General features: G+C 43.2%; 1 protein-coding gene across 1 annotated transcript in view; it reads left to right on the forward strand.

Annotated features, from left to right (window-relative positions):
• Positions 1-25614, forward strand: part of LOC132834281 (dynein axonemal heavy chain 8-like) — a 1170382-nt gene that overhangs the window by 319767 nt on the left and 825001 nt on the right. The window contains exon 16 of the mRNA XM_060853001.1: positions 8463-8598. Coding sequence (XP_060708984.1) covers positions 8463-8598 — 136 coding nt within the window. The remainder of the gene's footprint in view (positions 1-8462; positions 8599-25614) is intronic.

Consider the following 25614-nt stretch of genomic DNA (forward strand, 5'->3'; position numbering starts at 1 on the left):
TGATGGACAGGTCAAGAGGGTGGTGCTGAGTTGAAAGATTGGGAAAGGGATAAGGTGGGGGGAGTGGAAATGAGGAAACTGGTGAAACCCACATTTATCCCATGTGGTTGCAAGGTCCCAAGGCAGAAGATGAGATGTTCTTCCTCCAGGCGTCAGGTGGTTTGGTTTTGGTGATGGACGAGGTCCAGGACCTGCATGTCCTTGATGGAGTAGGAGGGGAAATTGAAGTGGGTAAAAACAATGACTGCAGATGCTGGAAACCAGATTCTGGATCAGTGGTGCTGGAAGAGCACAGCAGTTCAGGCAGCATCCAGCGAGCAGCGAAATCGACGTTTCGGGCAAAAGCCCTTCATCAGGAATAAAGGCAGTGAGCTGGAAACATGGAGAGATAAGCTAGAGGAGAGTGGGGTGGGGAGAGAGTAGCATAGAGTACAATGGGTGAGTGGGGGAGGAGATGAAGGTGATAGGTCAGGGAGGAGAGGGTGGAGTGGATAGGTGGAAAAGAAGATAAGCAGGTCAGACAAGTCCGGACAAGTCGTGGGGACAGTGTTGAACTGGAAGTTTGGAACTAGGATGAGGTGGGGGAAGGGGAAATGAGGAAGCTGTTGAAGTCCATATTGATGCCCTGGGGTTGAAGTGTTCCGAGGCGGAAGATGAGGCGTTCTTCCTCCAGGCGTCTGGTGGTGAGGGAGCGGCGGTGAAAGAAGCCCAGGACCTCCATGTCATCGGCAGAGTACGAAGGGGAGTTGAAATGTTGGGCCACGGGGCGGTGTGGTTGATTGGTGCAGGTATCTCGGAGATGTTCCCTAAAGCGCTCTGCTAGGAGGCGCCCAGTCTCCCCAATGTAGAGGAGACCGCATCGGGAGCAATGGATACAATAAATGATATTAGTGGATGTGCAGGTAAAACTTTGATGGATGTGGAAGGCTCCTTTAGGGCCTTGGATAGAGGTGAGGGAGGAGGTATGGGCACAGGTTTTACAGTTCCTGCGGTGGCAGGGGAAAGTGCCAGGATGGGAGGGTGGCTCATGGGGGGGGCGTGGACCTGACCAGGTAGTCACGGAGGGAACGGTCTTTGCGGAAGGCGGAAAGGGGTGGGGAGGGAAATATACCCCTGGTGGTGGGGTCTTTTTGGAGGTGGCGGAAATGTCAGCTGATGATTTGGTTTATGTGAAGGTTGGTTGGGTGGAAGGTGAGCACCAGGGGCGTTCTGTCCTTGTTACGGTTGGAGTGGTGTGGTCTGAGGGCGGAGGTGCGGGATGTGGACGAGATGCGTTGGAGGGCATCTTTAACCACGTGGGAAGGGAAATTGCGGTCTCTAAAGAAGGAGGCCATCTGGTGTGTTCTATGGTGGAACTGGTCATCCTGGGAGCAGATACGGCGGAGGTGGCGGAATTGGGAATACGGAATGGCATTTTTGCAAGAGATAGGGTGGGAAGAGGTGTAATCCAGGTAGTTGTGGGAGTCGGTGGGTTTGTAAAAAATGTCAGTGTCAAGTCGGTTGTCATTAATGGAGATGGAGAGGCCCAGGAAGGGGAGAGAGGTGTCAGAGATGGTCCAGGTAATTTTAAGGTCAGGGTGGAATGTGTTGGTGAAGTTGATGAATTGCTCAACCTCCTCGCGGGAGCACGAGGTGGCGCCAATGCAGTCATCAATGTAGTGGAGGAAGAGGTGGGGAGTGGTGCCGGTGTAATTACGGAAGATCAACTGTTCTACGTAGCCAACAAAGAGACAGGCATAGCTGGGGCCCATATAAGTGTGCCCATGGCTACCCCTTTGGTCTGGAGGAAGTGGGAGGATTCAAAGGAGAAATTGTTAAGGGTGAGGACCAGTTCGGCCAAACGAATGAGAATGTTGGTGGAAGGGTACTAGAGATGAGTTCAGTGGGGCAGGAGCATGCTGAGACAGGGTGGTCAGGCTTGTGGATCTTGGGAAGGAGGTAGAACCGGGCAGTGCGGGGTTCCCGGACTATGAGGTTGGAAGCTGTGGGTGGGAGATCTCCTGAGGTGATGAGGTTCTGTATGGTCTGGGAGATGATGCTTTGGTGATGGGGGATGGGGTCATGGTCGAGGGAGCAGTAGGTGTCCTCGAGTTGGTGTTTAGCTTCAGCGGTGTAGAGGTCAGTGCGCCAGACTACCACTGCACCCCCTTTATCCGCTGGCTTAATGGTGAGGTTGGGATTGGAGCAGAGGGATTGGAGGGCTGCACGTTGTGAGGGTGAGATGTTAGAGTGGGGGAGGGGGCTTGACAGGTTGAGGCGGTTAATGTCCCGGCGGCAGTTGGAAATGAAGAGGTCGAGGGCAGGTAATAGGCCAGCGCGGGGTGTCCAGGTGGATGCAATGTGTTGGAGGTGGGAGAAGGGGTCCTCGGAAGGTGGGCGGGAATCCTGATTGTGAAAGTAAGCTCGGAGGCGGAGGCGACGGAAGAATTGTTCGACATCACGGCGTGTATTAAACTCATTGATGCGTGGACGGAGGGGGATGAGTCCTTTGCTGAGGACTGATCGTTTATCCTCAGTGAGAGGGAGGTCTGGGGGGATGGTGAAAACCCGGCAGGGTTGGAAGCTGGGATCTGGTGTGGGTGTGGAGCTGGGAGTGGGGGCAAAGCCGGTAATTGGAGTGGGTGTGATGGTGGGGGGAATGGGGGTGGAGTCATGAGCAGGGGTAATGTGCCCCTCAGGGTTCTGGGGGGTGGGGATAGTGACAGTGGGGTCTGTGGGGGGCGTGTCAGCAGACTGCAGGTGAGTGGCGCTGGTGAGGGCGGAAGTGGTGGCAGACACAGCAGTAAGGGTGGCGGAAGTCACTGAGCGTGTGGCATCAGTGATGATGTGAGGGCCGGAAGTGGCTTTGGGAGTGGCCATGATGGGAGCGGAAGTGACATCATCAATCAGCGTGGGGGTGGAAGCTGCATCAGCCGCATGGCTAATGGCGTTTCTGAGGCCGGGGGAATCTTCTGAAATGTTTGAGGAGCGCTGGTTATGGAGCTGGCTGGATAAAAGTTTGTTGTACTTACAGTTTTTGATGTTTGAGATGGAGTTGAAGTACTGTTTGTTGAGAGTATGAATTCTCCTGAGGATGTAATACAGAGTGGGTCCTTTGAAATTCTGAGAGAGTGTGGCCCTCAGCTGAGGCAGGGCTGACTGTAGAGAGGTTAGGTGTCGGCGCATTGCTGCAAGCGTGGAGCGGAGGATCCTGAAAGAGAACTGTTGCTGGTGGTTTTGAATCTGTAGTCTGTACTGTTTGTCCTGTTCGGGTCCGAACTCTGCTAGTTTAAAGGTGGTTTGGAGTCCGTGTGGGATGAGTTGGTTATGGAGGCAGGCACTGAGGAAGCAAATGTGGCTATGGTACCGAGTTTGTTTCACGACATGGTTGAAGAGCTTCAGGGCAGACGAAATGACCTGGGAGTTGCAGTGGGAGAGGGACTCCCTGAGATTCTGGTAGAGAGAGGAGGAAAACTTCTTCAAGGCAGGCATCCTTGCAAGAGGATTTGCAGTAGGGTTAAAATCAACGCGGTAAAAACAACGACTGCAGATGCTGGAAATCAGATTCTGGATCAGTGGTGCTGGAAGAGCACAGCAGTTCAGGCAGCATCCAACGAGCAGTGAAATCGACATTTCGGGCAAAAGCTCTTCATCAGGAATAAAGGCAGTGTTCAGCCATGGGGCAGTGGGAGTTGTTAGTGCGGTAGTCCCAGAAATGTTCTCTGAAACGATCCACAAGTTGGCGTCCTGTCACCCTGATGTAGAGTGTAGATCAGGTGCAATGGATACTTCCTCTCTCAGCCAGGAGATTAGTTCCCTTTCCAGGTGAAGTACACCTCTTCTAAACAGATTTCTCCTTTCCCAAAAGTGATCCCAATGTCCCCAAAATCTAAACCCATCCCTTCTACTCTATCGCTCAAGCCATGTGTTTACCTGTTGATCTATCTTTGTCTAAATAGCAAGCTTGTGGCACAGGTAGCTTAAGTCACTTTGTGATTTTGTAGAAATGCATTGGCCCATGGTCTTGACAATAATATAAGGTAAATAAAAAAGCTAATATTTCTACCCATTTAAAGCACAACAATTCCACCAATTTGAAAAATGTAGAAGCATTTGCGTTTCACAATGAATGAAAATTGCTCTAATTAAATGATTCCTTGTCATCAAAAATGTTCAGATTTAGTTGACTTTGTCCACTATTTATAAGCCGTCTTATCTTCAGCTCATCTTAAGCTCAGCCCAGCTTATCTTAACTCATCCCTGCCATTGTAAACCTTCCTCCAGTCCAAAATAAATGCTGATTACGTCTTTTTTCTTCTCATTTAGCCAATTTTCTACCCAAATTTCTACGTTTAATTCTGTCAACTGTAATGTTGGTCATAGACATATTATCTGGCACTTTATTGAATGACCTTTGCAAGTTTGTCTACACTATATCAACAATTTTACCTATGTCTACCTCTCTGTTACCTCACCAAAAATGTTTCAGCAATTTCATAAAACGTAGTTTGCCCTCAGTAAATCCATGCCACTTTTCCTTATTTAATCTGCATTTGCTCAATTGCTTATTAGTTTATTCCCAAATTATCATTTTTAATATGTCCCAGCATATGAGGTTAAAATGACAGACTGGTCATTGTTAGGATAGTTGCATTGTCTTCCATACTTTTTGTTTTAAAATGTAACATGTGTAATTTCCCAGTTTTCTGACGCCTGTGAAAAATTATGGCCAGGGCTTCCCCAGTTTCTCGGTATTCTTGGATGCATCTCATTTCATCCTGGTGATTTATCAGCCATTGATATAGTCAGTGTAACTACCTCCGCTTTATTACTTTTAAACCCATGATGTATCAAATTTATAACATTCCTCTGGGACACCATTCCTACTCCACTCCCAACACCTCCCCACAATCTCCACTCAATCTATTGTCAGTCTACTGTATTCACTGCTTATAATGTGGTTTCCTCTGTATTGGAGAGATGACTATGATGTGGAACACCTATGTTGCGCCCGCCACACAATGTGTTGTAACTCTTACATCCAGCAAAGAAATTGCAAGTTTTTTTATTCATTTGTGGGACTTCGATACTGCTGGCTGGCCAGCATTGGGAGCCCATCCCTATTTGCCCTTGAGAAGTTGGTGGTGAGCTGCCTTTTTGAATCACTGTCAGTTGACCCACAATGCCAGTAGGAAAGAAATTCCAGGATTTTGACCCAACGATTGTGAAGGAATGGGTCAAAATTTCCAAGTCAGGGTGGTGAGTGGCTTGGAGGGGAACTTGCAGGTGGTGGTGTTCCCAAGTACCTGCAGCCCTTGTCCTTCAAGACGGATGTAGGCGTGGGTTTGGGAGATGCTGTGTAAGGACCTTTAGCAAATTTCTGCAGTGCACTTGCAAATAGTACACACTGCTGCTAATGAGTGCTGGTGGTGGAATGATTGAATGTTTGTAGGGGTGGTGCCCACCAAGAGGGGTGCTTTGTCCTGGATGGTGTCAAGCTTCTTGAGTATTGTTGCAGCTGCACCCATCCAGGCAGGTGGTGAGTATTCCATCACACTCCTGACTCTAGGAGTGTGTCGACCACCCGGAGTTGACTCCTAATAGAAATAAATGATAATATTATAAATATAATAAATAAATATTAAGAATATTTATTTATTTAACACAATTAATATTATAAGAACAAAAATACTACAAGCTAACAATTAATGCTATAAATCTACATAACTACTTTGTGGTTCAACTTAATTCTGGATGATCATATACCACCACATTCACCCTCTCACAGACTTGTACCCATTTGCGCTCAAACTCACACACATACACATACACACACTCTCTCACAGACACTCATACCCCTCACAAACACATACACTTACACAAGTTTATGGCGTGGGGATTTTTGCTTGCAGAATTACATTTTATTTTGCTCAAAAACTGCAAGAATCCATGAAAGGTTCTGTAAATCCCTTTCTCAGAAATGAATCAGTCTGAACATGGGACACAGACAGCCTCACACATAGCACCTCACACATTCAATACATTATCTGGGCAGACATGGCGGACCTATTGTTAAAGTTCACTTGAGAATGTAACTTCAGAAAAGTTCTGGGATTTACACACAAAAGAACTGAAACCAATATGGTCATTCTAAAAGATGAGAGACTTAACAAACAATCCAGGTCTGTTTCAAAATGTAATTTCAGTTACACCACACTGTAAACGTTTGCTATAAATTCTGTCGTCTTACAATCTTATACTCCAAACAACCTGATGAAACAGCAGAGCTTCGAAAGCAACCCGTCCTGCCACACCTATGTTCTGTTCACAAAAAGGACCCTGAGTTTCCAGTTGTTTGCCAATTCAACACTCCACCCTGCTTCCTGGCCAATATTTCTGTCTTGGGCTTGCTGCATTACTCCGGCGAGGCTCAATTCAAGCTGGAAGAGCGGATTCTCATTTTCCTATCAGGACATTAGTCTTCAGTACTAATATTGAGCTCAATAATTTTAGAATTTGAACATCTTCATTGTCCTTTACCCACCACCCACACTCTAGGCCTTGTCTTGCCATGGGTTGCTTTCAGCATAGCCAACCCATTTTCCTCCATTTCTGACTGGAATTATTAGCTTTTCTTTCTCCATTGTTTTGTCTGCCTACATGTTGTTCTCCCTTTCTGTGCTCTACTTCTATTTTTCTGCAAACTCCTTTCCCCCAAAAGCCGTCTTCAGCATATGTAATATGTTTTCGTGGCTACTATCAGTTCTGAAGAAAGATTATTGGACTCAATGTTAACTCTTCTTTCTCTCCACAGATGCTGAATTTCCACAGCAATTTCTGTTTTTATTTCAGATTTCCTCAGTTCTTCAGTTTGATTTATCTGCCAAATGCCTCATTTTCCTCCATAACCTGTTCAGCAATATCCTCCTTGGTAAAGACAGATGCACAGAATTAATTTAGTACTTCAGCCATGCTGTTCATCTCCATAGTAAATCCCTTTTCAGGTCCGTGACTGGCCCCAATCCTCCTTTTAATACCCCTTGCATTATTTTATTATGCCAGGATGCCAGAAGATGATATTCTTCATAAAAACATGCAAATTTTTAGAACATAGAACATAGAAAAGTACAGCACAGAACAGGCCCTTGTGCCGAAATCTAATCCTAATGTCAAATATAGTAATTTAACCTATGCACTCCTCAACTCACTGCTATCGATGTGCATATCCAGCAGTCGCTTAAATGTCCCCAATGACTCTGCTTCCACCACCACAGCTGGAAACGCATTCCATGCATTCGCAACTCTCTGCATAAAGAACCTATGTCTGACGTCTCCTTTCTACCTTCCTCCTAATATCTTCAAACTATGACTTCTCGTACCAGTCAATCCTGTCCTGGGGAAAAGTCTGACTATTGACTCTATCTAATCCTCTCATTAATTTGTACACCTCAATCAGGCCTACTCTCTTCCACCTTCTCTCCAGAGAGAAAAGTCTGAGCTTATTCAACCTTTCTTCATAAGGCAAGCCCTCCAGTCCAGACAGCATCCTGGTAAACCTTCTTTGCAGGAGAAAGTGAGGTCTGCAGATGCTGGAGATCAGAGCTGAAAATGTGTTGCTGGAAAAGCGCAGCAGGTCAGGCAGCATCCAAGGAACAGGAAATTCGACGTTTCGGGCATAAGCCCTTCATCAGGATTGCTGATGAAGGGCTTATGCCGAAACGTCAAATTTCCTGTTCCTTGGATTCTGCCTGACCTGCTGTGCTTTTCCGGCAACAAACCGTCTTTGCACCCACTCCAAAGCCTCTGTATCTTTCCTATAGTAGGGCGACCAGAACTGAACACAATATTCCAAGTGTAGTCTCACCAGCGACTTGTAGAGCTGCAGCAAAACCTCGCGGCTCTTAAACTCGATTCCTCTGTTAATGAAAGCCAAAACACCATTTGCTTTTTGAGCAACCCTCTCCACTTGGGTGTCAATGTTGAGGGATCTATGTGCTTGCACACCCAGATCCCTCTGTTCCTCCACACTGCCAAGAATCCTGTCTTTAATCCTATATTCAGCATTCATTTTCGACCTTCCAAAATGCATCACTTCTCATTTATCCCGATTGAACTCCATCTACCACTTCTCAGCCCAGTTCTGCATCCTGTCTATAGCCCTCTATACTATCGATGACACCTTCAACCTTTGTGTCATCTGCAAATTTACTAACCCACCCCTCAACCTCTTCATCCAAGTTATTTATAAAAACTACAAAGAGTACAGACCCAAAAACAGAGCCCTGTGGGACCTCACTCAACACTGACCTCCAGGTAGAATACTTGCCATCTACAAGCACTCTCTGCCTTCTGTCAGCCAACCATGTTTAAGTGTTGTACGTTTAAATTGTTTTGCACAATATTTTCTGATTGTGATGTCAAAAATGTTATTTTCGCTCTGCATTTTGGCTGAATACATGACAGAATGTATTTCTTTGTTTCAGAAAAGTTCTCAGATTCTCAAAAGCCCACAGGGTATGTCCATTGTGCGAAAGTACAACAAAATTGCTTATGTACTGGTAAAGTTTGAAACTTTGTACCATAAGGCTTGGATAAAAGAAATTTCAGCCATTGAATACAGTAAGTAAAACATTCATTTTAGCAAAATGGAACAATGTATTCTGACAGATTTTATAAATTGGTTTGCATGGTTTCAGAACTTAAATTTGTTTTCTATTGGTAGCCATTCATTATGCTATTATTCATAATTCATCTGGGTAGATCTTTTGTTTCTTTGTTTAATCCATTGCTAAGCCTTTCTCATTTGCTAGCTTCCATATTCTGTGCTGTCATTGATCATCCTTGTTGTTAAAGTAGTTGTTTAGTTAAATGGTTTAAAAACATCCTTGCCAGTGAAATTAAGCTAATTGGCATTTCATTTTTGAGGTAATCTCCCAACCTTTTTTGCACAAGGGTAAAATATTTGCAATTCCCCACTCACAGTCAGAGAGAAATGCAACATGGAAAGAGACCCTTTGCTTCAACTCATCCATGCCAACGAGCTATCCTAAATAAATCGAGTCCCATTACTGAACACTTCTGAAAAATAACGGCCTGTGCTTTCCAGTTTTGACCATAAGACATAGAAGCAGAAATTAGGCCACTCAGCCATTGAGTCTGCTCCACCATTCAATCATGGTTGATATGTTTCTCAACCTATTCTCCCACTTTCTCTCCATAACCCTTGGTCTCCTTGATAGTCAAGAACCTATCTATCTCAGTCTTAAATGTACTCAATGATCTGGCCTCCACAGTCTTCTGTGGCAATGAATTCCACTATCTGGCTGAAGAAGTTTCTCCTTATATCCGTTCTAAAGGTCTTCCCTTTTGTCAAAGGCCATGCCCTCAGGTCCTATTCTCTCCTATCAATGGAAACATTTTCACAACATCTGTTCAGGCCATTCAGTATTTGTCTGTTTCAATTAGATCGCCCTCATCCTTCTAAACTCCATCGAGTATAGATCCAGAGTCCTCAAACATTTCTCATATGTTAAGCTTTTCACTCCTGGGACCATTCTCATGGGCTTCCTCTGAACACGCTCCAGGGCCAGTACATCCGTCCTAAGATTATGGGGCCCAAAACCGTGCACAATATTCCAAATTTGATCTGACCAGAGTCTTGTAGAGCCTCAGAAGTACATCCCTGCTTTTATATTCAAGTCCTCTCACAATAAATGCCTTTATTGTGTTTGCCTTCTAAATACTGACTCAACCTGCAAGTTTACCTTGAGAGAATCCTGGACTAGAACTCCAAGTCTCTTTGCACTTCAGACTTCTGAATTTTCTCCCATTTAGAAAAGTCCATACCTCTATTCTTCATACCAAAGTGCATGACCTCACACTTTCCCATGTTGTACTCCATCTGCCACTTTTTTTGCCCACTTTCCCCCCTGTCCAAATCCTTTTGCAGGCTTCCTGCCTCCTCAATGTTACCTGTCCCTCTACCTATCTTTGTTTCACCTGCAAACTTAGCCAAAATGCCCTCAGTTACTTCATTTACATCATTAATGTATAAAGTGAAAAGTTGTGGTCCCAACACTAGCCCTTGTCACTGGCTGCCATCCTGAGAAGGACCCTTTTATACTCACTCTCCGCTTTCTGCCACACAGCTAAGTTTCTATCTATACTCGCACTGTGCCTCTAACACCAGGGGCACTTATCTTACTCAGCAGCCTGCTCTGCGGCACTTTGTCAAAGGCCTTCTTGAAGTCCAGGTGGATAACATCCATTGGCTCTCCTTGGTCTAACCTGCTTGTTACTTCCTCAAAGAATTCTAGCAGATTTGACAGGCATGACCTCACCTTGGTGAAATCATGCTGACTTTGACTGATTTTACCATATATTTCCAGGTATTCAGAAATTTCATCCTCCACAATTGATTCCTGGGTCTTACCCACGTAGTTAGGCTAATCCTTCTGTAATTTTCTATCTTTTGCTTTATTCCGTTTTTAAACATGGTGTCACATTAGTGATTCATCTAGAACCCTCCCTGACTCTAACGATTCCTGAAAGATCACCACTAACGTCTCCACTATCTCTTCGGCTATCTCCCTTAGAACTCTGGGATGGAGTCCATCTGGCCTAGACGATTTATCCAACTTTAGGCCATTCAGTTTTCTAATACCTTCTCCTTGGTAATGGTCACCATACTGAGATCTGCCCCCTCACTCTCTTGAATTTTTGGGACATTACTCAAGGCTTCCATTGTGAACATTAATGCGAAGTAATTATTCAATTCCTCACTATCTCTCCAGCATCATTTCCCAGTGGTCCAGTGTCCATTTTTGACCCTCTTTTGTCCTTTATATATCTACAGAAACTCTTACATTCTTCTTTTATATTACTGGCTAGCTTACCCTCATATTTAATTTCTCTCTCCTCATTTCTTTTTTTTTTGTTTCCTCTGTTGGTCTTTGTAAGCTTCCCAATCCTCTGGTTTCCCACTACCCTTTGCCAATTATATGCTTTCTCTTTTGCTTTTATGCTATCCCTGACTTCCCTAGTCAGCTATGCTTGCCCCATCTTTCTTGTATCATGCTTCTTTTTCCTTGGGATGAATCTCTGCTATATGTCTGAATTATTTCCAGAAACTCCTGCCATTGCTTTTCAACTGTCTTTGCTGCTAGGCTCCTCTCCCAGTCAATTCTACCCAGCTCCTCCCTCATGCCTCTGTAATACTATTGTCTGATTCTATCTTCTCCTTCTCAAATTGTAGAGTAAGTTCAATCACATTACAATCACTGCCTCCTAAGGGTTCCTTTACCTTAAGTTCCTTTATCAAGTCTGCCTCAGTGCACAACACTAAATCCAGTATTGCCTGCTTCCTAGTGGACTCCATCACTAGCTGCTCCAAAAAGTCATCTTGCAGACATTTCATAAATTTATTTTCTTGTAATCTACAACCAACTTAATTTTCCCAGTCCACCTGCGTATTGAAATCCCCCATGGTCACTATAACTTTGCCTTTCGTACACATCTTTTCTATTTTCTGGTGTATCTTATGGCCCAGCACCTGATTACTATTTGGAGGCCTGCCCATCATTGCAACTATGGCTTTTTTATCTTTGCGGGCCCTCAATTCTACCCACACAGATTCAACACTGTCTGACCCTACTTTGTTTCTTACTTTTGATTTAATTTCATTTCTTACTAATAAGGCAATCCCACCACCAATGCCCACCTGCCTATCTTTTCAATAGGATGTATACCTTGAATATTCATAAGACCATTACTTCTTTTGGTGTCCTTAGATGCATCTGATCCTAGTGACTCAACTGTAAGTACAAAAACCTAATTCAAGACATTCACTTTATCGCTTTTAAATGGTTTCAATCTTCCCAGTTCCTATGAATACATGTGACTGGAAATAGACTGATAAGTGGTGAGTCAAGAGTGTGTGGTGCTGGAAAAGCACAGCAGGTCATGCAGCATCTAAGGAGCAGGAGAATTGACATTTCGGGCATGAGCCCTTCATCAGGAAGTGGTGAGAACCATTTGCACCACACAAGTCCAAGTAGTGACTAGCTCCAATAAGATAGAATCTAATCATTATCCCCAAATGTACAGTGGTATTACTATTGCTGATTCCCCTACTATTGATAGCCTGGGGATTGCAATTAACCATAAATAGAACTCTGCCAGTTCCATATTATGACTTCAAGATTAGGCCAGAGGCGAGAAATTTTGCAGTGACGAACTCAGCTCCAATTCCCTAAAACTTATAGACCAGCTGCAAGGCACAAGTCAGAAGTGTGATGGAATACACCTTGGAAAAGTGGAAAGGTTCATCTCCAACAACACAAGCCTGACACCATCCAGGGGAAAAAAAAACAGCCTGCTTGATTGGTACCCTATCCATGACATTCAGCATTCATCCCCCAACCATTGATGCTTAGTGGTGCTGTCTATGAGGTGCTTTTGTTTTCAATTTATACTACTTCCAGCATATAATCCTTGTTCACAATTGTTTCTGAATCAACATTGTGACTGCCCTCCTTGTTTTATTCTCCCACCACATCTCAACTAAAGATCATTGCTTTCAAATACCACTATCTACAACCTAGGATTACAAGAACAATTGAAATCATGATTTGGAGATGTCGGTGTTGGACGATGGTGTACAAAGTTAAAAAATCCCACACCACCAGGTTATAGTCTAACAGGTTTCATTGGAAGCACTAGCTTCACCTGATGAAGGAGCAGTGCTGCGAAAGCTAGTGTTCCAACTAAACCTGTTAGACTATAACCTGGTGCTGTGTGATTTATAATTGTAGAAACCATGTCTCAGTAGTAACAATGCCTCCCTCCAGGTATCTCTGTGGCCTCAACTCATCTGCCTTTTTCATTAAACTCCATTAGAACATAACAAATCAGAGCAGAATTAGGTCATTCGGCCTATTGAGGCTGCTCCACCATTCAATCATGGCTAATATGTTTCTTAATACCAGTCTCCTGCCTTTACCCTGTAACCCTTGATCCCCTCACTAATAAAGAATCTCAGTCTTAAATCCATTCAAAAAATAGGCTTCCATTGCCTTCTGCGGCAATGAGTTCTGTGGATTTACTATACTCTGACTGAATAACTTCCTCCTCATCTCAGTTCTAAAGATTTGTTCCTTCACCCTGAGGTTATGATCTTGGGTTCTAGTCTTCATTACCAATGCAAGCATCTTCTCCATGTCCGCTCTATCCTGGCCTCTCAGAGTCCTGTAAACTTCAATCAGATGGAGTCATAGTCATAGAGATATACAGCACGGAAATAGACCTTTTGGTCCAACTTGTCCATGCTGACAAGATATCCCAACCCAATCTAGTCCCACCTGCCAGCACCCGGCCCATACCTCTCCAAACCCTTCCTATTCATATACCCATCCAAATGCCTCTTAAATGTTGCAATTGTACCAGCCTCCACCACTTCCTCGGGCAGCTCATTCCATACACGTACCACCCTCTGCGTGGAAAACGTTGCCCCTTAGGTCTCTGTTATATCTTTCCCCTCTCACCCTAAACCTATGCCCTCTAATTCTGGACTCCCCCACCCCAGGGAATAGACTTTATCTATTTATCCTATCCATGCTCCTCATGATTTTATAAACCTCTATTAGGTCACCCTTAGCTTCCGACGCTCCAGGGAAGACAGCCCTAGCCTATTCAATCTCTCCCTATAGCTCAAATCCTCCAATCCTGGCAACATCCTTGTAAATCTTTTCTGAACATTTTCAAGTTGCACAACATCTTTTCGATAGGATGGGGACCAGAATTGCACGCAATATTCCAACAGTGGCCTAACCAATGTCCTGTACAACCACAGCATGACCACCCAGCTCCTGTACTCAATACTCTGACCAATAAAGGAAAGCATTCCAAACGCCTTCTGCACTATCCTATCTACCTGTGACTTACTTTCAAAGAGCTATGAACCTGCACTCCAAGGTCTCTTTGTTCAACAACACTTCTCAGGACCTTACCATTAAGTGTATATGTCCTGCTAAGTTTTGCTTTCACAAAAGGTAGCAACTCACATTTATCGAAATTAAACTCCATCTGCCACTTCTCAGCCCATTGGCTCATCTGATCAAGATCCCATTGTAATCTGAGATAACTTTCTTCTCTGTCCACTACACTTCTAATTTTAGTGTCATCTGCAAACTTAATAACTGTACCTGTTAGGCTAACATCCAAATCATTTATATAAATAATGAAAAGTATTGGATCCAGCACCAATCCTTGTGGCACTCCAGTCTGAATAACATGCCTCCATCACCACCCTCTGTCTTCTACCTTTGAGCCAGTTCTGTATCCAAATGGCCTGTTCTCCCTGTACTCCATGAGGTCTAACCTTGATAACCAGTCTCCCATGGGGAACCTTGTCGAACACCTTACTGAAGTCCATATAGATCATGTCTACCACTCTGCCCTCATCAATTCTCTTTGTTATTTCTTCAAAAAACTCAGTCAAGTTTGTAAGACATGATTTCACACAAAGCTATGTTAACTATCCCATGTTAACTATCAGTCCTTGCCTTTCCAAATACATGCACATCCTGTCCCTCAGGATTATCCCCTCTCATCCTTCTAAATTCTATCAAGTACACATCCAAAGTCCTCAACTGCTCCTCATCTGACAAATCCTTTATCCCTTCTTCTTTTAAAACTGCTCAGGACCCTTTCCAATGTGAGCACATCCTTCCTAGGACATGGTGCCCAAAACTGCTTATGATATTCCAAATGTTGTCATAGAGACAGAGATGTACAGCATGGAAACAGACCTTTTGGTCCAACCGGTCCATGCCGACCAGATATTCCAACCAAATCTAGTCCCACCTGCCAGTACCCAGCCCGTATTCCTCCAAACCCTTCCTATTCATATACACATCCAGACGCCTTTTAAATGTTGCAATTGTACCAGCCTCCACCACTTCCTCTGGCAACTTATTCCATACACATACCACCCTCTGCGTGAAAACGTTGCCCCTTAGGTCTCTTTGATATCTTTCCCCTCTCCCCTAAACTTATGTCCTCTAGTTCTGGAATCCCTCAACCCAGGGAAAAGACTTTGTCTATTTGTCCTATCCATGCCCCTCATAATTTTGTAAACCTCTGTAAGGTCACCCCTCAGCCTCCGATGTTCCAGGAAAAACAGTCCCAGACTGTCTAGCCTCTCCCTGTAGCTCAAATCCTCCAAACCTGGCAACATCCTTGTAAATCTTTTCTGAACCCTTTCACGTTTCACAACATCTTTCCGATAGGAAGGAGACTAGAATTGCACACAATAATCCAACAGTGTCATAACCAATGTCCTGTATAGCTGCAACATGACTTCCCAACTCCTATACTCAGTACTCTGAACAATAAAGGAAAGCATACCAAATGCCGCCTTCACTGTCCTATCTATCTGCGACTCCACATTCAAGGATGCATGAATCTGCACTCCAAGGTTTCTTTGTTCAGCAGCACTCCTTAGGACCTTACCATTAAGTGTGTAAGTCCTGCTAAGATTTGCTTTCACAAATGCAGCACCTCACATTTATCTCCATCTGCCACTTCTCAGCCCATTGGCCCATCTGATCAAGATCCTGTTGTAATCTGAGGTAAACTTCGCTGTCCACTATACCTCCAATTTTAGTGTCATCTGCAAACTTACTAACTATATCTCTTATGTTCACATCCTAATCATTTATATAAATGATGAGAAGTAGAGGACCTAGTACCAATCCATATGGCACTCCAATGGTCACAGGCTTCCAGTCTAAAAAGCAACCCTCCACCACCACCATCCTCTGTGCCAATTCTGTATTCAAATTGCTAGCTCTCCCTGTATTCCATGGGATCTAACCTTGCTGACCAGACTACCACAGGGAACCTTGTCGAACGCCGTACTGAAGTCCACATAGATCGCATTTACCGCTCTGCCCTCATCAATCCTCTTTGTTACTTCTTCAAAAAACTCAATCAAGTTTGTGAGACATGATGTCCCATGCACAAAGCCATGTTGACTATGCCTAATCAGTCCTTGCCTTTCCAAATATATGCACATCCTGTCCCTCAGAATTCCCTCCAATAACTTGCCCACCACCGACGTCATGTCACTGGTCTATAGTTCCCTGGCTTATCCTTACCACCTTTCTTAAACAGTGGCACCATGTTAGCCAACCTCCAGTCTTTCGGCATCTCACCTGTGACTATTGATGATACAATCATCTCAGCAAGAGGCCCAGCAATCACGTCTCTAGCTTCCCACAGAGTTCTAGGGCACACCTGATCAGGTCCTGGGGATTTATCCACCTTTATGCGTTTCAAGACATGCAGTACTTCCTTCTCTGTAATATGGACATTTTTCAAGACGTCACCATCTATTTCTGTACATTCAATATCTTCCATGTTCTTTTTCACAGTAAATACTGATGCAAAATGCTCGTTTAGTACCTCCCCCATTTTCTGTGGCTCCACACAAAGGCTACCTTGCAGATCTTTGAGGGACCCTAGTCTCTCCTTAGTTACCCTTTTGTCCTTCTGTATTTGTAAAAGACCTTTGGATTCTCCTTAATTCTATTTGTCAAAGCTATCTCATGTCCCCTTTTTGCCCTCCTGATTGCCCTCTTAAGTATACTCATACTGCCTTTATACTCTTCTAAGGATTCACTCAATCTATCCTGTCTATACCAGACATATGCTTCCTTCTTTTTCTTAACCAAACCCTCAATTTATTTAGTCATCCAGAATTCCTTATACCTACCAGCTTTTCCTTTCACCCTGACAGGAATATACTTTCTCTGGATTCTCATTATCTAATTTCTGAAGGCTTCCCATTTTCCCATTGTCCCTTTACCTGCAGACATCTGCCCCCAATTAGCTTTTAAAAGTTCTTGCCTAATACCATCTAAATTGGCCTTTCTCCAATTTAGAACTTCAACTTGTAGATCTGGTCTATCCTTTTGCATCACTATTTTAATTCTAATAGAATTATGGTCGCTGGCCCCAAAGTGCTTCCCCACTGACACCTCAGTCACCTGCCCTGCCTTATTTCCCAAGCGTAGGTCAAGTTTTGCATCTTCTGTAGTCGGTACATCCACATCGGACCAGAGTCTTACACAGCCTCAGCTCTTTGCTCTTTTTTCTAGCCATTTTGAAATGAGTGTGAACATTGCATTTGCATCTGTGACAATGCTGCTCCTTTAACAAGGTTATTCTCTCCTTGTTTTTTATTCGAGAGGTATTGTAAAGGCAGAGATGCCGATATGTCTGAACTGGCTACTTTAATAATAGCTTACAGACACTACATAAGTCAACATTCGGAAAAGGCTTTCAGGTCTTTTTTTAAAACACTTGTACAATGAAAGCGGAATGGCTAATTCTTCCACTTTTGGACTGTTTTCTTGTTTTGAGTTAGTTTTATCTGGGGATCCAAAGCAACACTCCATGTCAATCCTGTCTCTCTGACATCTCTGTCTTGTAGGAACCCATGTTTGAATTTACCTTTTTGCCAAGGGGTGTGTTTGAGGAATGTTGTATGGAATCTGAACAGCTCTTTGTTAAGTAGTGTTTTTGTGTTGGTTGTGTTTTCAAATAGTTATTTTATTCTAAATTCAGTTTTCAAAGTTTGTGAAAAGATTTGTAGCTCAGGTGCTCGTTGTGGTTCTGTTCGCCGAGTTGGAAATTTGTGTTGCAGACGTTTCGTCCCCTGTCTAGGTGACATCCTCAGTGCTTGGGAGCCTCCTGTGAAGCGCTTCTGTGATCTTTCCTCCGGCATTTGTAGTGGTTTGAATCTGCCGCTTCCGGTTGTCAGTTCCAGCTGTTCATTGCAGTGGATGGTATATTGGGTCCAGGTCGATGTGTTTATTGATTGAATCTGTAGATGAGTGCCATGCCTCTAGGAATTCCCTGGCTATTCTCTGTTTGGCTTGTCCTATAATAGTAGTGTTGTCCCAGTCGAATTCATGTTGCTTGTCATCTGCGTGTGTGGCTACTAAGGATAGCTGGTCGTGTCGTTTCGTGGCTAGTTGGTGTTCATGGATGCGGATCGTTAGCTGTCTTCCTGTTTGTCCTATGCAGTGTTTTGTGCAGTCCGTGCATGGGATTTTGTACACTACATTGCTCATGAGCAAAACCAATGTAGTGTACAAGATTCCATGCAAGGACTGCACAAAACACTACATAGAACAAACAGGAAGACAGCTAATGATCCGCATCCATGAACACCAACTAGCCACGAAACGACACGACCAGCTATCCTTAGTAGCCACACACGCAGATGACAAGCAACATGAATTCGACTGGGGCAACACTACTATTATAGGACAAGCCAAACAGAGAACAGCCAGGGAATTCCTAGAGGCATAGCACTCATCTATAGATTCAATCAATAAGCACATCGACCTGGACCCAATATACCGGCCACTGCAACGGACAGCTGGAACTGACAACCGGAAGTGGCAGATTCAAATCACTACAAATGCCGGAGGAAAGATCACAGAAGCGCTTCACAGGAGGCTCCCAAACACTGAGGATGTCACCCAGACAGGAGGCGAAACGTCTGCAACACAAATTCCCAGCTCGGCAAAGAGAACCACAACAAATTCAGTTTTGTTTGTGTGTAAATATATTCTGTGTTGCTTAAAACCGAGTGGTTTGACGAGCTGCATTGCTCAAAGAATATTTACCTTACTTCTGCTTAAAACAACTAGAAATGTTAGGTGCTGGGATACCTCCTTAAAAATATTTTTGGGATGTCTGGCCTGCTCCATAACACTTTCTAACTGAATCTGCATGTTAGCCTGAAGTGAAGACTGCACTAGGACACTAATGTTCCTTTGTGCTTCAGATTTCTGAAGGCTTTTCCTGTTTTGAAAATAGTTTGTGCTTCTATTCCTCCTATCAAAGTTTAGTACTCACAATTTTCCAAATTATATTCCATCTGCCATTTCTTTGCCTACTTTGCTAGCCTGTCCAAATAGACTCTCTTTCCTCAACACTACCTATCTCTCCACTGATCTTTGTCATCTGCAAACCTAGCAAACAACTGCCAACCTGAAAAATTCTGTCTTCTGCCAGTCAGCCAATCTTCTATCCATGCCAGTAACTTTCTTAACTGTTCTTATCTTATTTAGCAGCCTCCTGCATCAAAGGCCTACTGGTAATCAAAATAAATTATGTCCACTGGCTCTCCTTTGTCTAACTTTCTCATTACCTCTTCAAAGTACTGAACAAATTTGTCAGGCATGACACCCCCTTTGACCTAGCCATGCTGATTCAGCCCTGTATTACCATTACCTTTCCAGTACTTGGCAAGCACATCCTTAATAGTGTAGTCTAAAATCTTACCAACAATTGAGGCCAGGTTAACTGGCCTTTAATTTCCTATTTTATGCCTCCTTCTCTTCTTAAATAGGGGAGATACATTAATCATTCTCCAGTCCTCTGGAATCTTCCCTGATTCCAGTGATTCATGAAAGATCACTGCCATTGCCGCCAGAATCTGCTGAACTATTTCCTTCAGAACTCTGGAGTGCAGTCCATTTTATCTGTGTGATTTATTCACCTTCAGACCTTTTATCTTCCTAGGCACCTTCTCCTTAGTATTGGTTACTGGACTTAGCTCTGCTCCCAACTCTCTCGAAGTTCTGGTATGCTACTGGTGTCTTCCACTGTGAAGACTGATGCAAAATATCATTTCTTTGTTCCCCATTACTACTTTTTCACCCTCATTTTCCAGAGGTCCATGTCCACTCTTGCCTCTCTTATCTTTTATGTATCTAAAAATAATTCTTGCATTTTTTTTATATTACTGGCTAGCTTGCCCTCATAGTTCACCTTCAAAGGCTTCCTAATCCTCTGGCTTTCCCCTACCCTTTACGTTATTGTATGCTTTATCATTTGCTTTTATGCTCTTCCATGACTTCCTAGCCATGGTTACCTCATCCACCGCTTAGTATGTTTCCTTTTCCTTGGAATGAATTTCACTACTCTTCCCAAATTACTCCTAGAAAATCTGCCATTGCTACTCCACCATCTTTTCCTGCTAAATTCCCCTTGCAATCAACTCTGCTCAACTCCTCTCTCATATCTTTGTATTTACCTTTACTCAATTATAGCACCATTATATCTGAGTCAAGCTTCTCCTTCTCAAACTGCAGGGTGAGTTATGATCGCTGCCCCCTAGGGGCTCCTTCATCTTAAGTTCTCCAATCAAGTCTCCCTAATTATTCATCAACAAATTTAGTATTGCCTGTTCCCTAGTGGATTCTACCACAAGTTGCTTAAAAAGAAATCCCTTAGACATTCCATCTATTCCTTGAATTCCATGACCAATTTGATTTTCCCAGTCCACCTGCATATTGAAGTCCCAGTGATTAATCTAATAATGTCTTTCTTACAAATCTTTTCTCTCTTGATTTATTCTCCTACAAACATCCTGAGTACTGCTTGAAGGCCTGTGCATAACTCCCATCAGGGTTTTTTTCCTTTTGTTTTGTCTCAACTGTACCCATGCAGGTTGTATACCTTCCAGCTCTATACCTCTTCTTGCTATTGATTTCATTTCACTTCTAGCTAACAAGGCAAACCTGCCCCCTCCCCCTTCGTTTTGACTGATGCAAATCAATAAGTATTTAGTCCTCATCCCTGATCCTTTCGTAGCCATGTCTCTGTGATACCCACAGCATCAATTGTCAACTGCAAACTGTGCTAAGCACTCATTTATCCTGGTTTGTGCATTTAAGTACAACACCTTCAGTTCTGCAACGATTGCTCCCTTTTCACAGTTGTCGCCTTAACTGAAGTAGTTTCCTGACCCTCCTCAAACTCTCTGTCTAATTACTTATTCTGGAACCATTAATCTCTGCTGTCCCCTCCTCTTTTAACTTTTTCCAATATTTTTGATGCACCTGATACCACCCCACCCACTATTTAGTTTAAAGCCCTTTCTATTAGACCATAAGATCATTAGACATAGGAGTGGAAGTAAGGCATTCGGCCCGTCGAGTCCACTCCGCCATTCAATCATGGCTGATGGACATTCCAACTCCACTTACCCGCACTCTCCATGTTTGCCTTAATTCCTTGCGAGATCAAGAATTTGTCAATCTCTGTCTTGAAGAAACTTAACGTCCCGGCCTCCACTGCGCTCCGTGGCAATGAGTTCCACAGGCCCACCACTCTCTGGGTGAAGAAATGTGCCCTCATTTCTGTTCTAAATTGACCCCCACTAATTCTAAGTCTGTGCCCACGGGTCCTAGTCTCCCCGCCTAACGGAAACAACTTCCCAGCGTCCACCCTTTCTAAGCCATGCACTATCTTGTATTAGATCTCCCCTCAACTTTCTAAACTTTAATAAATACAATCCTAGGATCCTTAGCTGTTCGTCATGTGTTAGGCCTACCATTCCAGGGATCATCCATGTGAATCTCTGCTGGGCATGTTTCAATGCCAGTATGTCTTTCCTGAGGTGTGGGGCCCAAGATTTTACACAGTATTCCAAATGGGGCCTAACTAGAGCTTTATAAAGTCTCAGAAGCACATCGCTGCTTTTATATTCCAACCTTCTTGAGAAAAATGACAACATTACATTGACCTTCTTAATCATGGACTCAACCTGCAAATTAACATTTAGAGAATCCTGGGCTAGCACTTCCAGATCCCATTGTACTTTGGCTTTATGAAATTTCTCACCATTTAGAAAATAGTCCATGCCTGAATTATTTTTTCCAAAGTGTTAGACCTCGCATTTGCTCACATTGAATTTCATCCACAGCCCTAGTGATTCAATTTGCCAGGATTCTGGTCCCAGCATGATTCAGGTGAAGTCTGCCCCATCGGAACAGCTTCCTCCTTCCCCAGTATTGCTGACAATGACTCATGAATTGAAACCCATTTCTTCTACACCAATATTTAAGCCATGCATTTACCTCTTTAATCCTATTGACCCTGTGCCAATTAATTTGTGGCTGAGGTAGTAATCCGAAGATGATTACCTTTTTGATTTTGCTGTTCAACTTAACCTTGAGCTGCTCATATTGCCTCAGCAAAACATCTTTCCACCTCTGTCATCAGTACCTACATGGACAATGACAACTGGATCTGTTGCCTCCCAAACCAAATTCCTCTGCATTCCAGATGAGATGTCCTGAACCCAGGCACCAAGTAAGCAACAAGCTTTGGGGCTCTTGATCCTGGCCACAGAGCACACTGTCTACTCCCCTTTCAAATGGCTCCTTGTACCACAGCACTATGGTCAGTTTGCACATCCTCCATACAGCTCCAGTCTCATCCACAGGAAGAGCAAGAATCTCAAATCTGTTAGACAAACAGAAAGTCTGAGGCTCCCTCAGCGCAATCTCCTGCATCTCCTGTTAGTCATATCCTTCTGTCCCTGACCACTGACTAAATTCGAGATAGTTTATCCAAGGGTTGTGACTCCCTCCTGAAACACAGTGTCCAGCTAACTTTTCCTCTTCCTGATGTCTTGCAGTTTTCTAAGCTCAGAATTCAGCTTGTTAACTCTGAACTGGAATTCCTCAAACAACAACGATTGCTCCAGATGTGGTCACTGTGAACCACAATGGAGTCCACCAGTTCCCACATCTTACAGTTACATCACATTGCCTGTCCTTGCATCTCTATTTAATTTGCTTAGTTCTTAATTTGCTTTTTAAAAAGATCCTTTTGGTCTTTTAGTTTGTAACCTGTAAACATTTCTCCTATTTAACTTCAATCTGGCGTTATCTACTTCCATTGAAGTAATATCACAAATCACCAAACCTCTCTTTTGTTATTATTTTAGCTCAGAAATTTCCTGACTTCCATTTACAGTTTAGCCTATCTTCATTTGAATCTGCGTTCAGGTTTCCTCCTGTTCTGTTAATTTCTTTTATCGAATGAAATTGATGGTACTTGGTCTGTAATGGCTTGGAGCAACTTTTCTCCTTCAATCTTCCAGTCTTCACATCACTGATTATATGGCTTGAGAATGTGTCTTAAGGGAGTGCACAACCATGGAAGCAGAAGTGTTTGCCACTGCTAGAACATTCTGGTGTTCACACCCCTGACCTTATATTTAAAGCTCAGGTACACACCACGTCAGGCTTTAGGGAGGGCGATGACCTAGTGGTACTATCATTGGACTATTAATCCAGAGAAACATGATGACTCAGGTTCAAATCCTGCCAAGACAAATGGTCGAATTCAAATTCAATAAAAATCTAGAATTAAGTGTCAACAAATCCATTGTTAATGGTCAGGAAAAATCCATCTGGTTCACTAATTGTTCCTTTAGGGAAGGAAATTTCCATCCTTACCTTATCTGGCTTACATGTGACTCCAGAGTTGCAGCAATGTGGTTGACTCTCAACTGCCCTCTTGGAAATTTGATATTGCTTCAACACTTAGTGAGGCCCTAATCCTGTTCATAATAAAAAAAATCCTTGCAAGACTGAAACTGTCCCTCACACTGTGGTGTGTGTATGTTATCACCAAAGACGTGGCCCAGAGGAAAGAATAAGTCGATCCCCATTTCATGGACTGTGACCCGAAGGTGTTGCCAGCCAGTTTGGTAGATAGGAACGCAGTCCTTTTTCCTGCACTGCCACTTTGGTAGTAATGATTTGAATATTTATATTGTTTGATTTACGATAGTCAGAGTACAGATATTAAGGCAATTAAATTAGTTTTGACTGCAGAACAGAGGTTCAAAGATTTAATTCAGAAGAATCCAGATTTCAGTTTAAAAGGTAGAACAATGTCTGCTGGAAGTAGAATCAATAGTTCAGGGGAAACAGCCAACCTAACCATAGTGTTTTAATGTGGCGTTTCCCCCTGTAGTGGGACATTTTAAGTTGTTAGAGCTGAGAAATTTTAAGTAATTGGAATTGAAAGAAGCTCATTTAAATAAACTGGACAGAAATTTTGGAAATGATCTCAAAGGTGCGAAGGTAAATAATTGAAAAGCATCAGTTAAATAAAGTTTTGATAATGTTGGAGAAGCATTGTTCTGGGATTGAGTACCTGTAATGGATGGTGTTGGGAAATAAGTTGAACTTGGTTTGGTTGTTTGTGTTCGAAGAACTCACTGGTATTTTGGGATCGTAACAGGATTGGGGCTGTTGTGGGATTTTAATTCAGTACATTTCAGAAGGAAATGATGTCACCTTTAAGAAAGTGGATATGCGGAAAAATGTGAGAAGTATGGTGAAGGCTACTGTACAGAGTGGACTTTCTAAGTGGCTTTGAGAGTTGCTAAGACTTTTCAGGGAGTAGAAGTAGTAACCATGGAATGTTTTAAGTCTTTGATTACAGGTGAGTTAAGACAGATAACTGATAAATTGAGAGTAAAATATATCAACAGGATCTTTAAACATGAGATGTATACAGTAATTAACTGAAGAAGGGAATCTGGAAATCTAGAAGTAGATAAGTTTCAGCTTTTAGATTAGATTACTTACAGTGTGGAAACAGGCCCTTCGGCCCAACAAGTCCACACCGACCCGCCGAAGTGCAACCCACCCATACCCCTAACCTAACACTACGGACAATTTAGCATGGCCAATTCACCTGACCTGCACATCTTTGGACTGTGGGAGGAAACCGGAGCAAACCCACGCGGAGAACGTGCAAACTCCACACAGTCAGTCGCCTGAGTCGGGAACTGAACCCGGGTCTCAGGCGCTGTGAGGCAGCAGTGCTAACCACTGTGCCACCGTGCTGCCCACAAATAATCAAGTAATCTTGATTTGGAGAGAGTAAAAAAGATGAAGTGACTTGAATTAGAAGAAAAAGAAAAGACCAATAGAAGAGCAGAATACTGTGTTGATGCTGCTCCTTTCACAAGATTATGTTGTCCTAGGTTTTTTTTAAAGAGAAGTCATAAAAAAGACAGTCTGGGATAGAAGGGTTTTGGGCCAGTTTGATTGTAGCTAACAAAAACTGCCTCAGGCAAAAAACTTTCAAGTTTAAAATAAGGCACTTGTACAATGAAAGGAGAGTGACTCAGCTTTTCTCTGGTTTGTTTTATTTTTAGCACAGGTTAAAAAAATGCAGCTGGACCCCAAAGCAGCAGGTCCAGGCTGATCCTCCCCTCTGGCTTCTCTCCTGTAAGACGCTGGGTTTGATTTTACCTTTTGTGCTAAGATGTGTTTATGGGGATTGTTGCAAGTATTGGAAACAGCATTATTAAGTTGGGATAATCTGTTGGGTTTTCTGTATTTCTGTTATTTTGCATTTGGTTCTTCTTTGTATTTAATTCAATAATCTTGTAAATAAATTCTGTTTTGTTTAAACTAAGTGGTTTGACCAGTGACATCTCCCCTGGAATATTCATCTACACCTGCTTAAAACAACTAGCAAAGTTAGGGTCTGGGCTACTTTCTTGAAATGTTTTGAGGGGGTCTGGCCTGGTCCATAACAGATTGGGGGCTATTTGTGGTATTTGTTCTATATTTCCAATTTAGGATTAGGGTTATTGGAGTCGAAGGCAGTGAGTTAGTGTCTCTTGTTCTGGTTGTTGAATTTGGTTGGTTTAAACAGTGTTTGGAATAGCAATGGCTCTTTCAGTCACAAAGAGTTTTCTGGGAGTTGAAGAAGTGACTGGGGATTTTGCAAAAGGTG

The sequence above is a fragment of the Hemiscyllium ocellatum genome, chromosome 3, assembly GCF_020745735.1.
Source record: "Hemiscyllium ocellatum isolate sHemOce1 chromosome 3, sHemOce1.pat.X.cur, whole genome shotgun sequence".
Lineage (NCBI taxonomy): Eukaryota > Metazoa > Chordata > Chondrichthyes > Orectolobiformes > Hemiscylliidae > Hemiscyllium > Hemiscyllium ocellatum.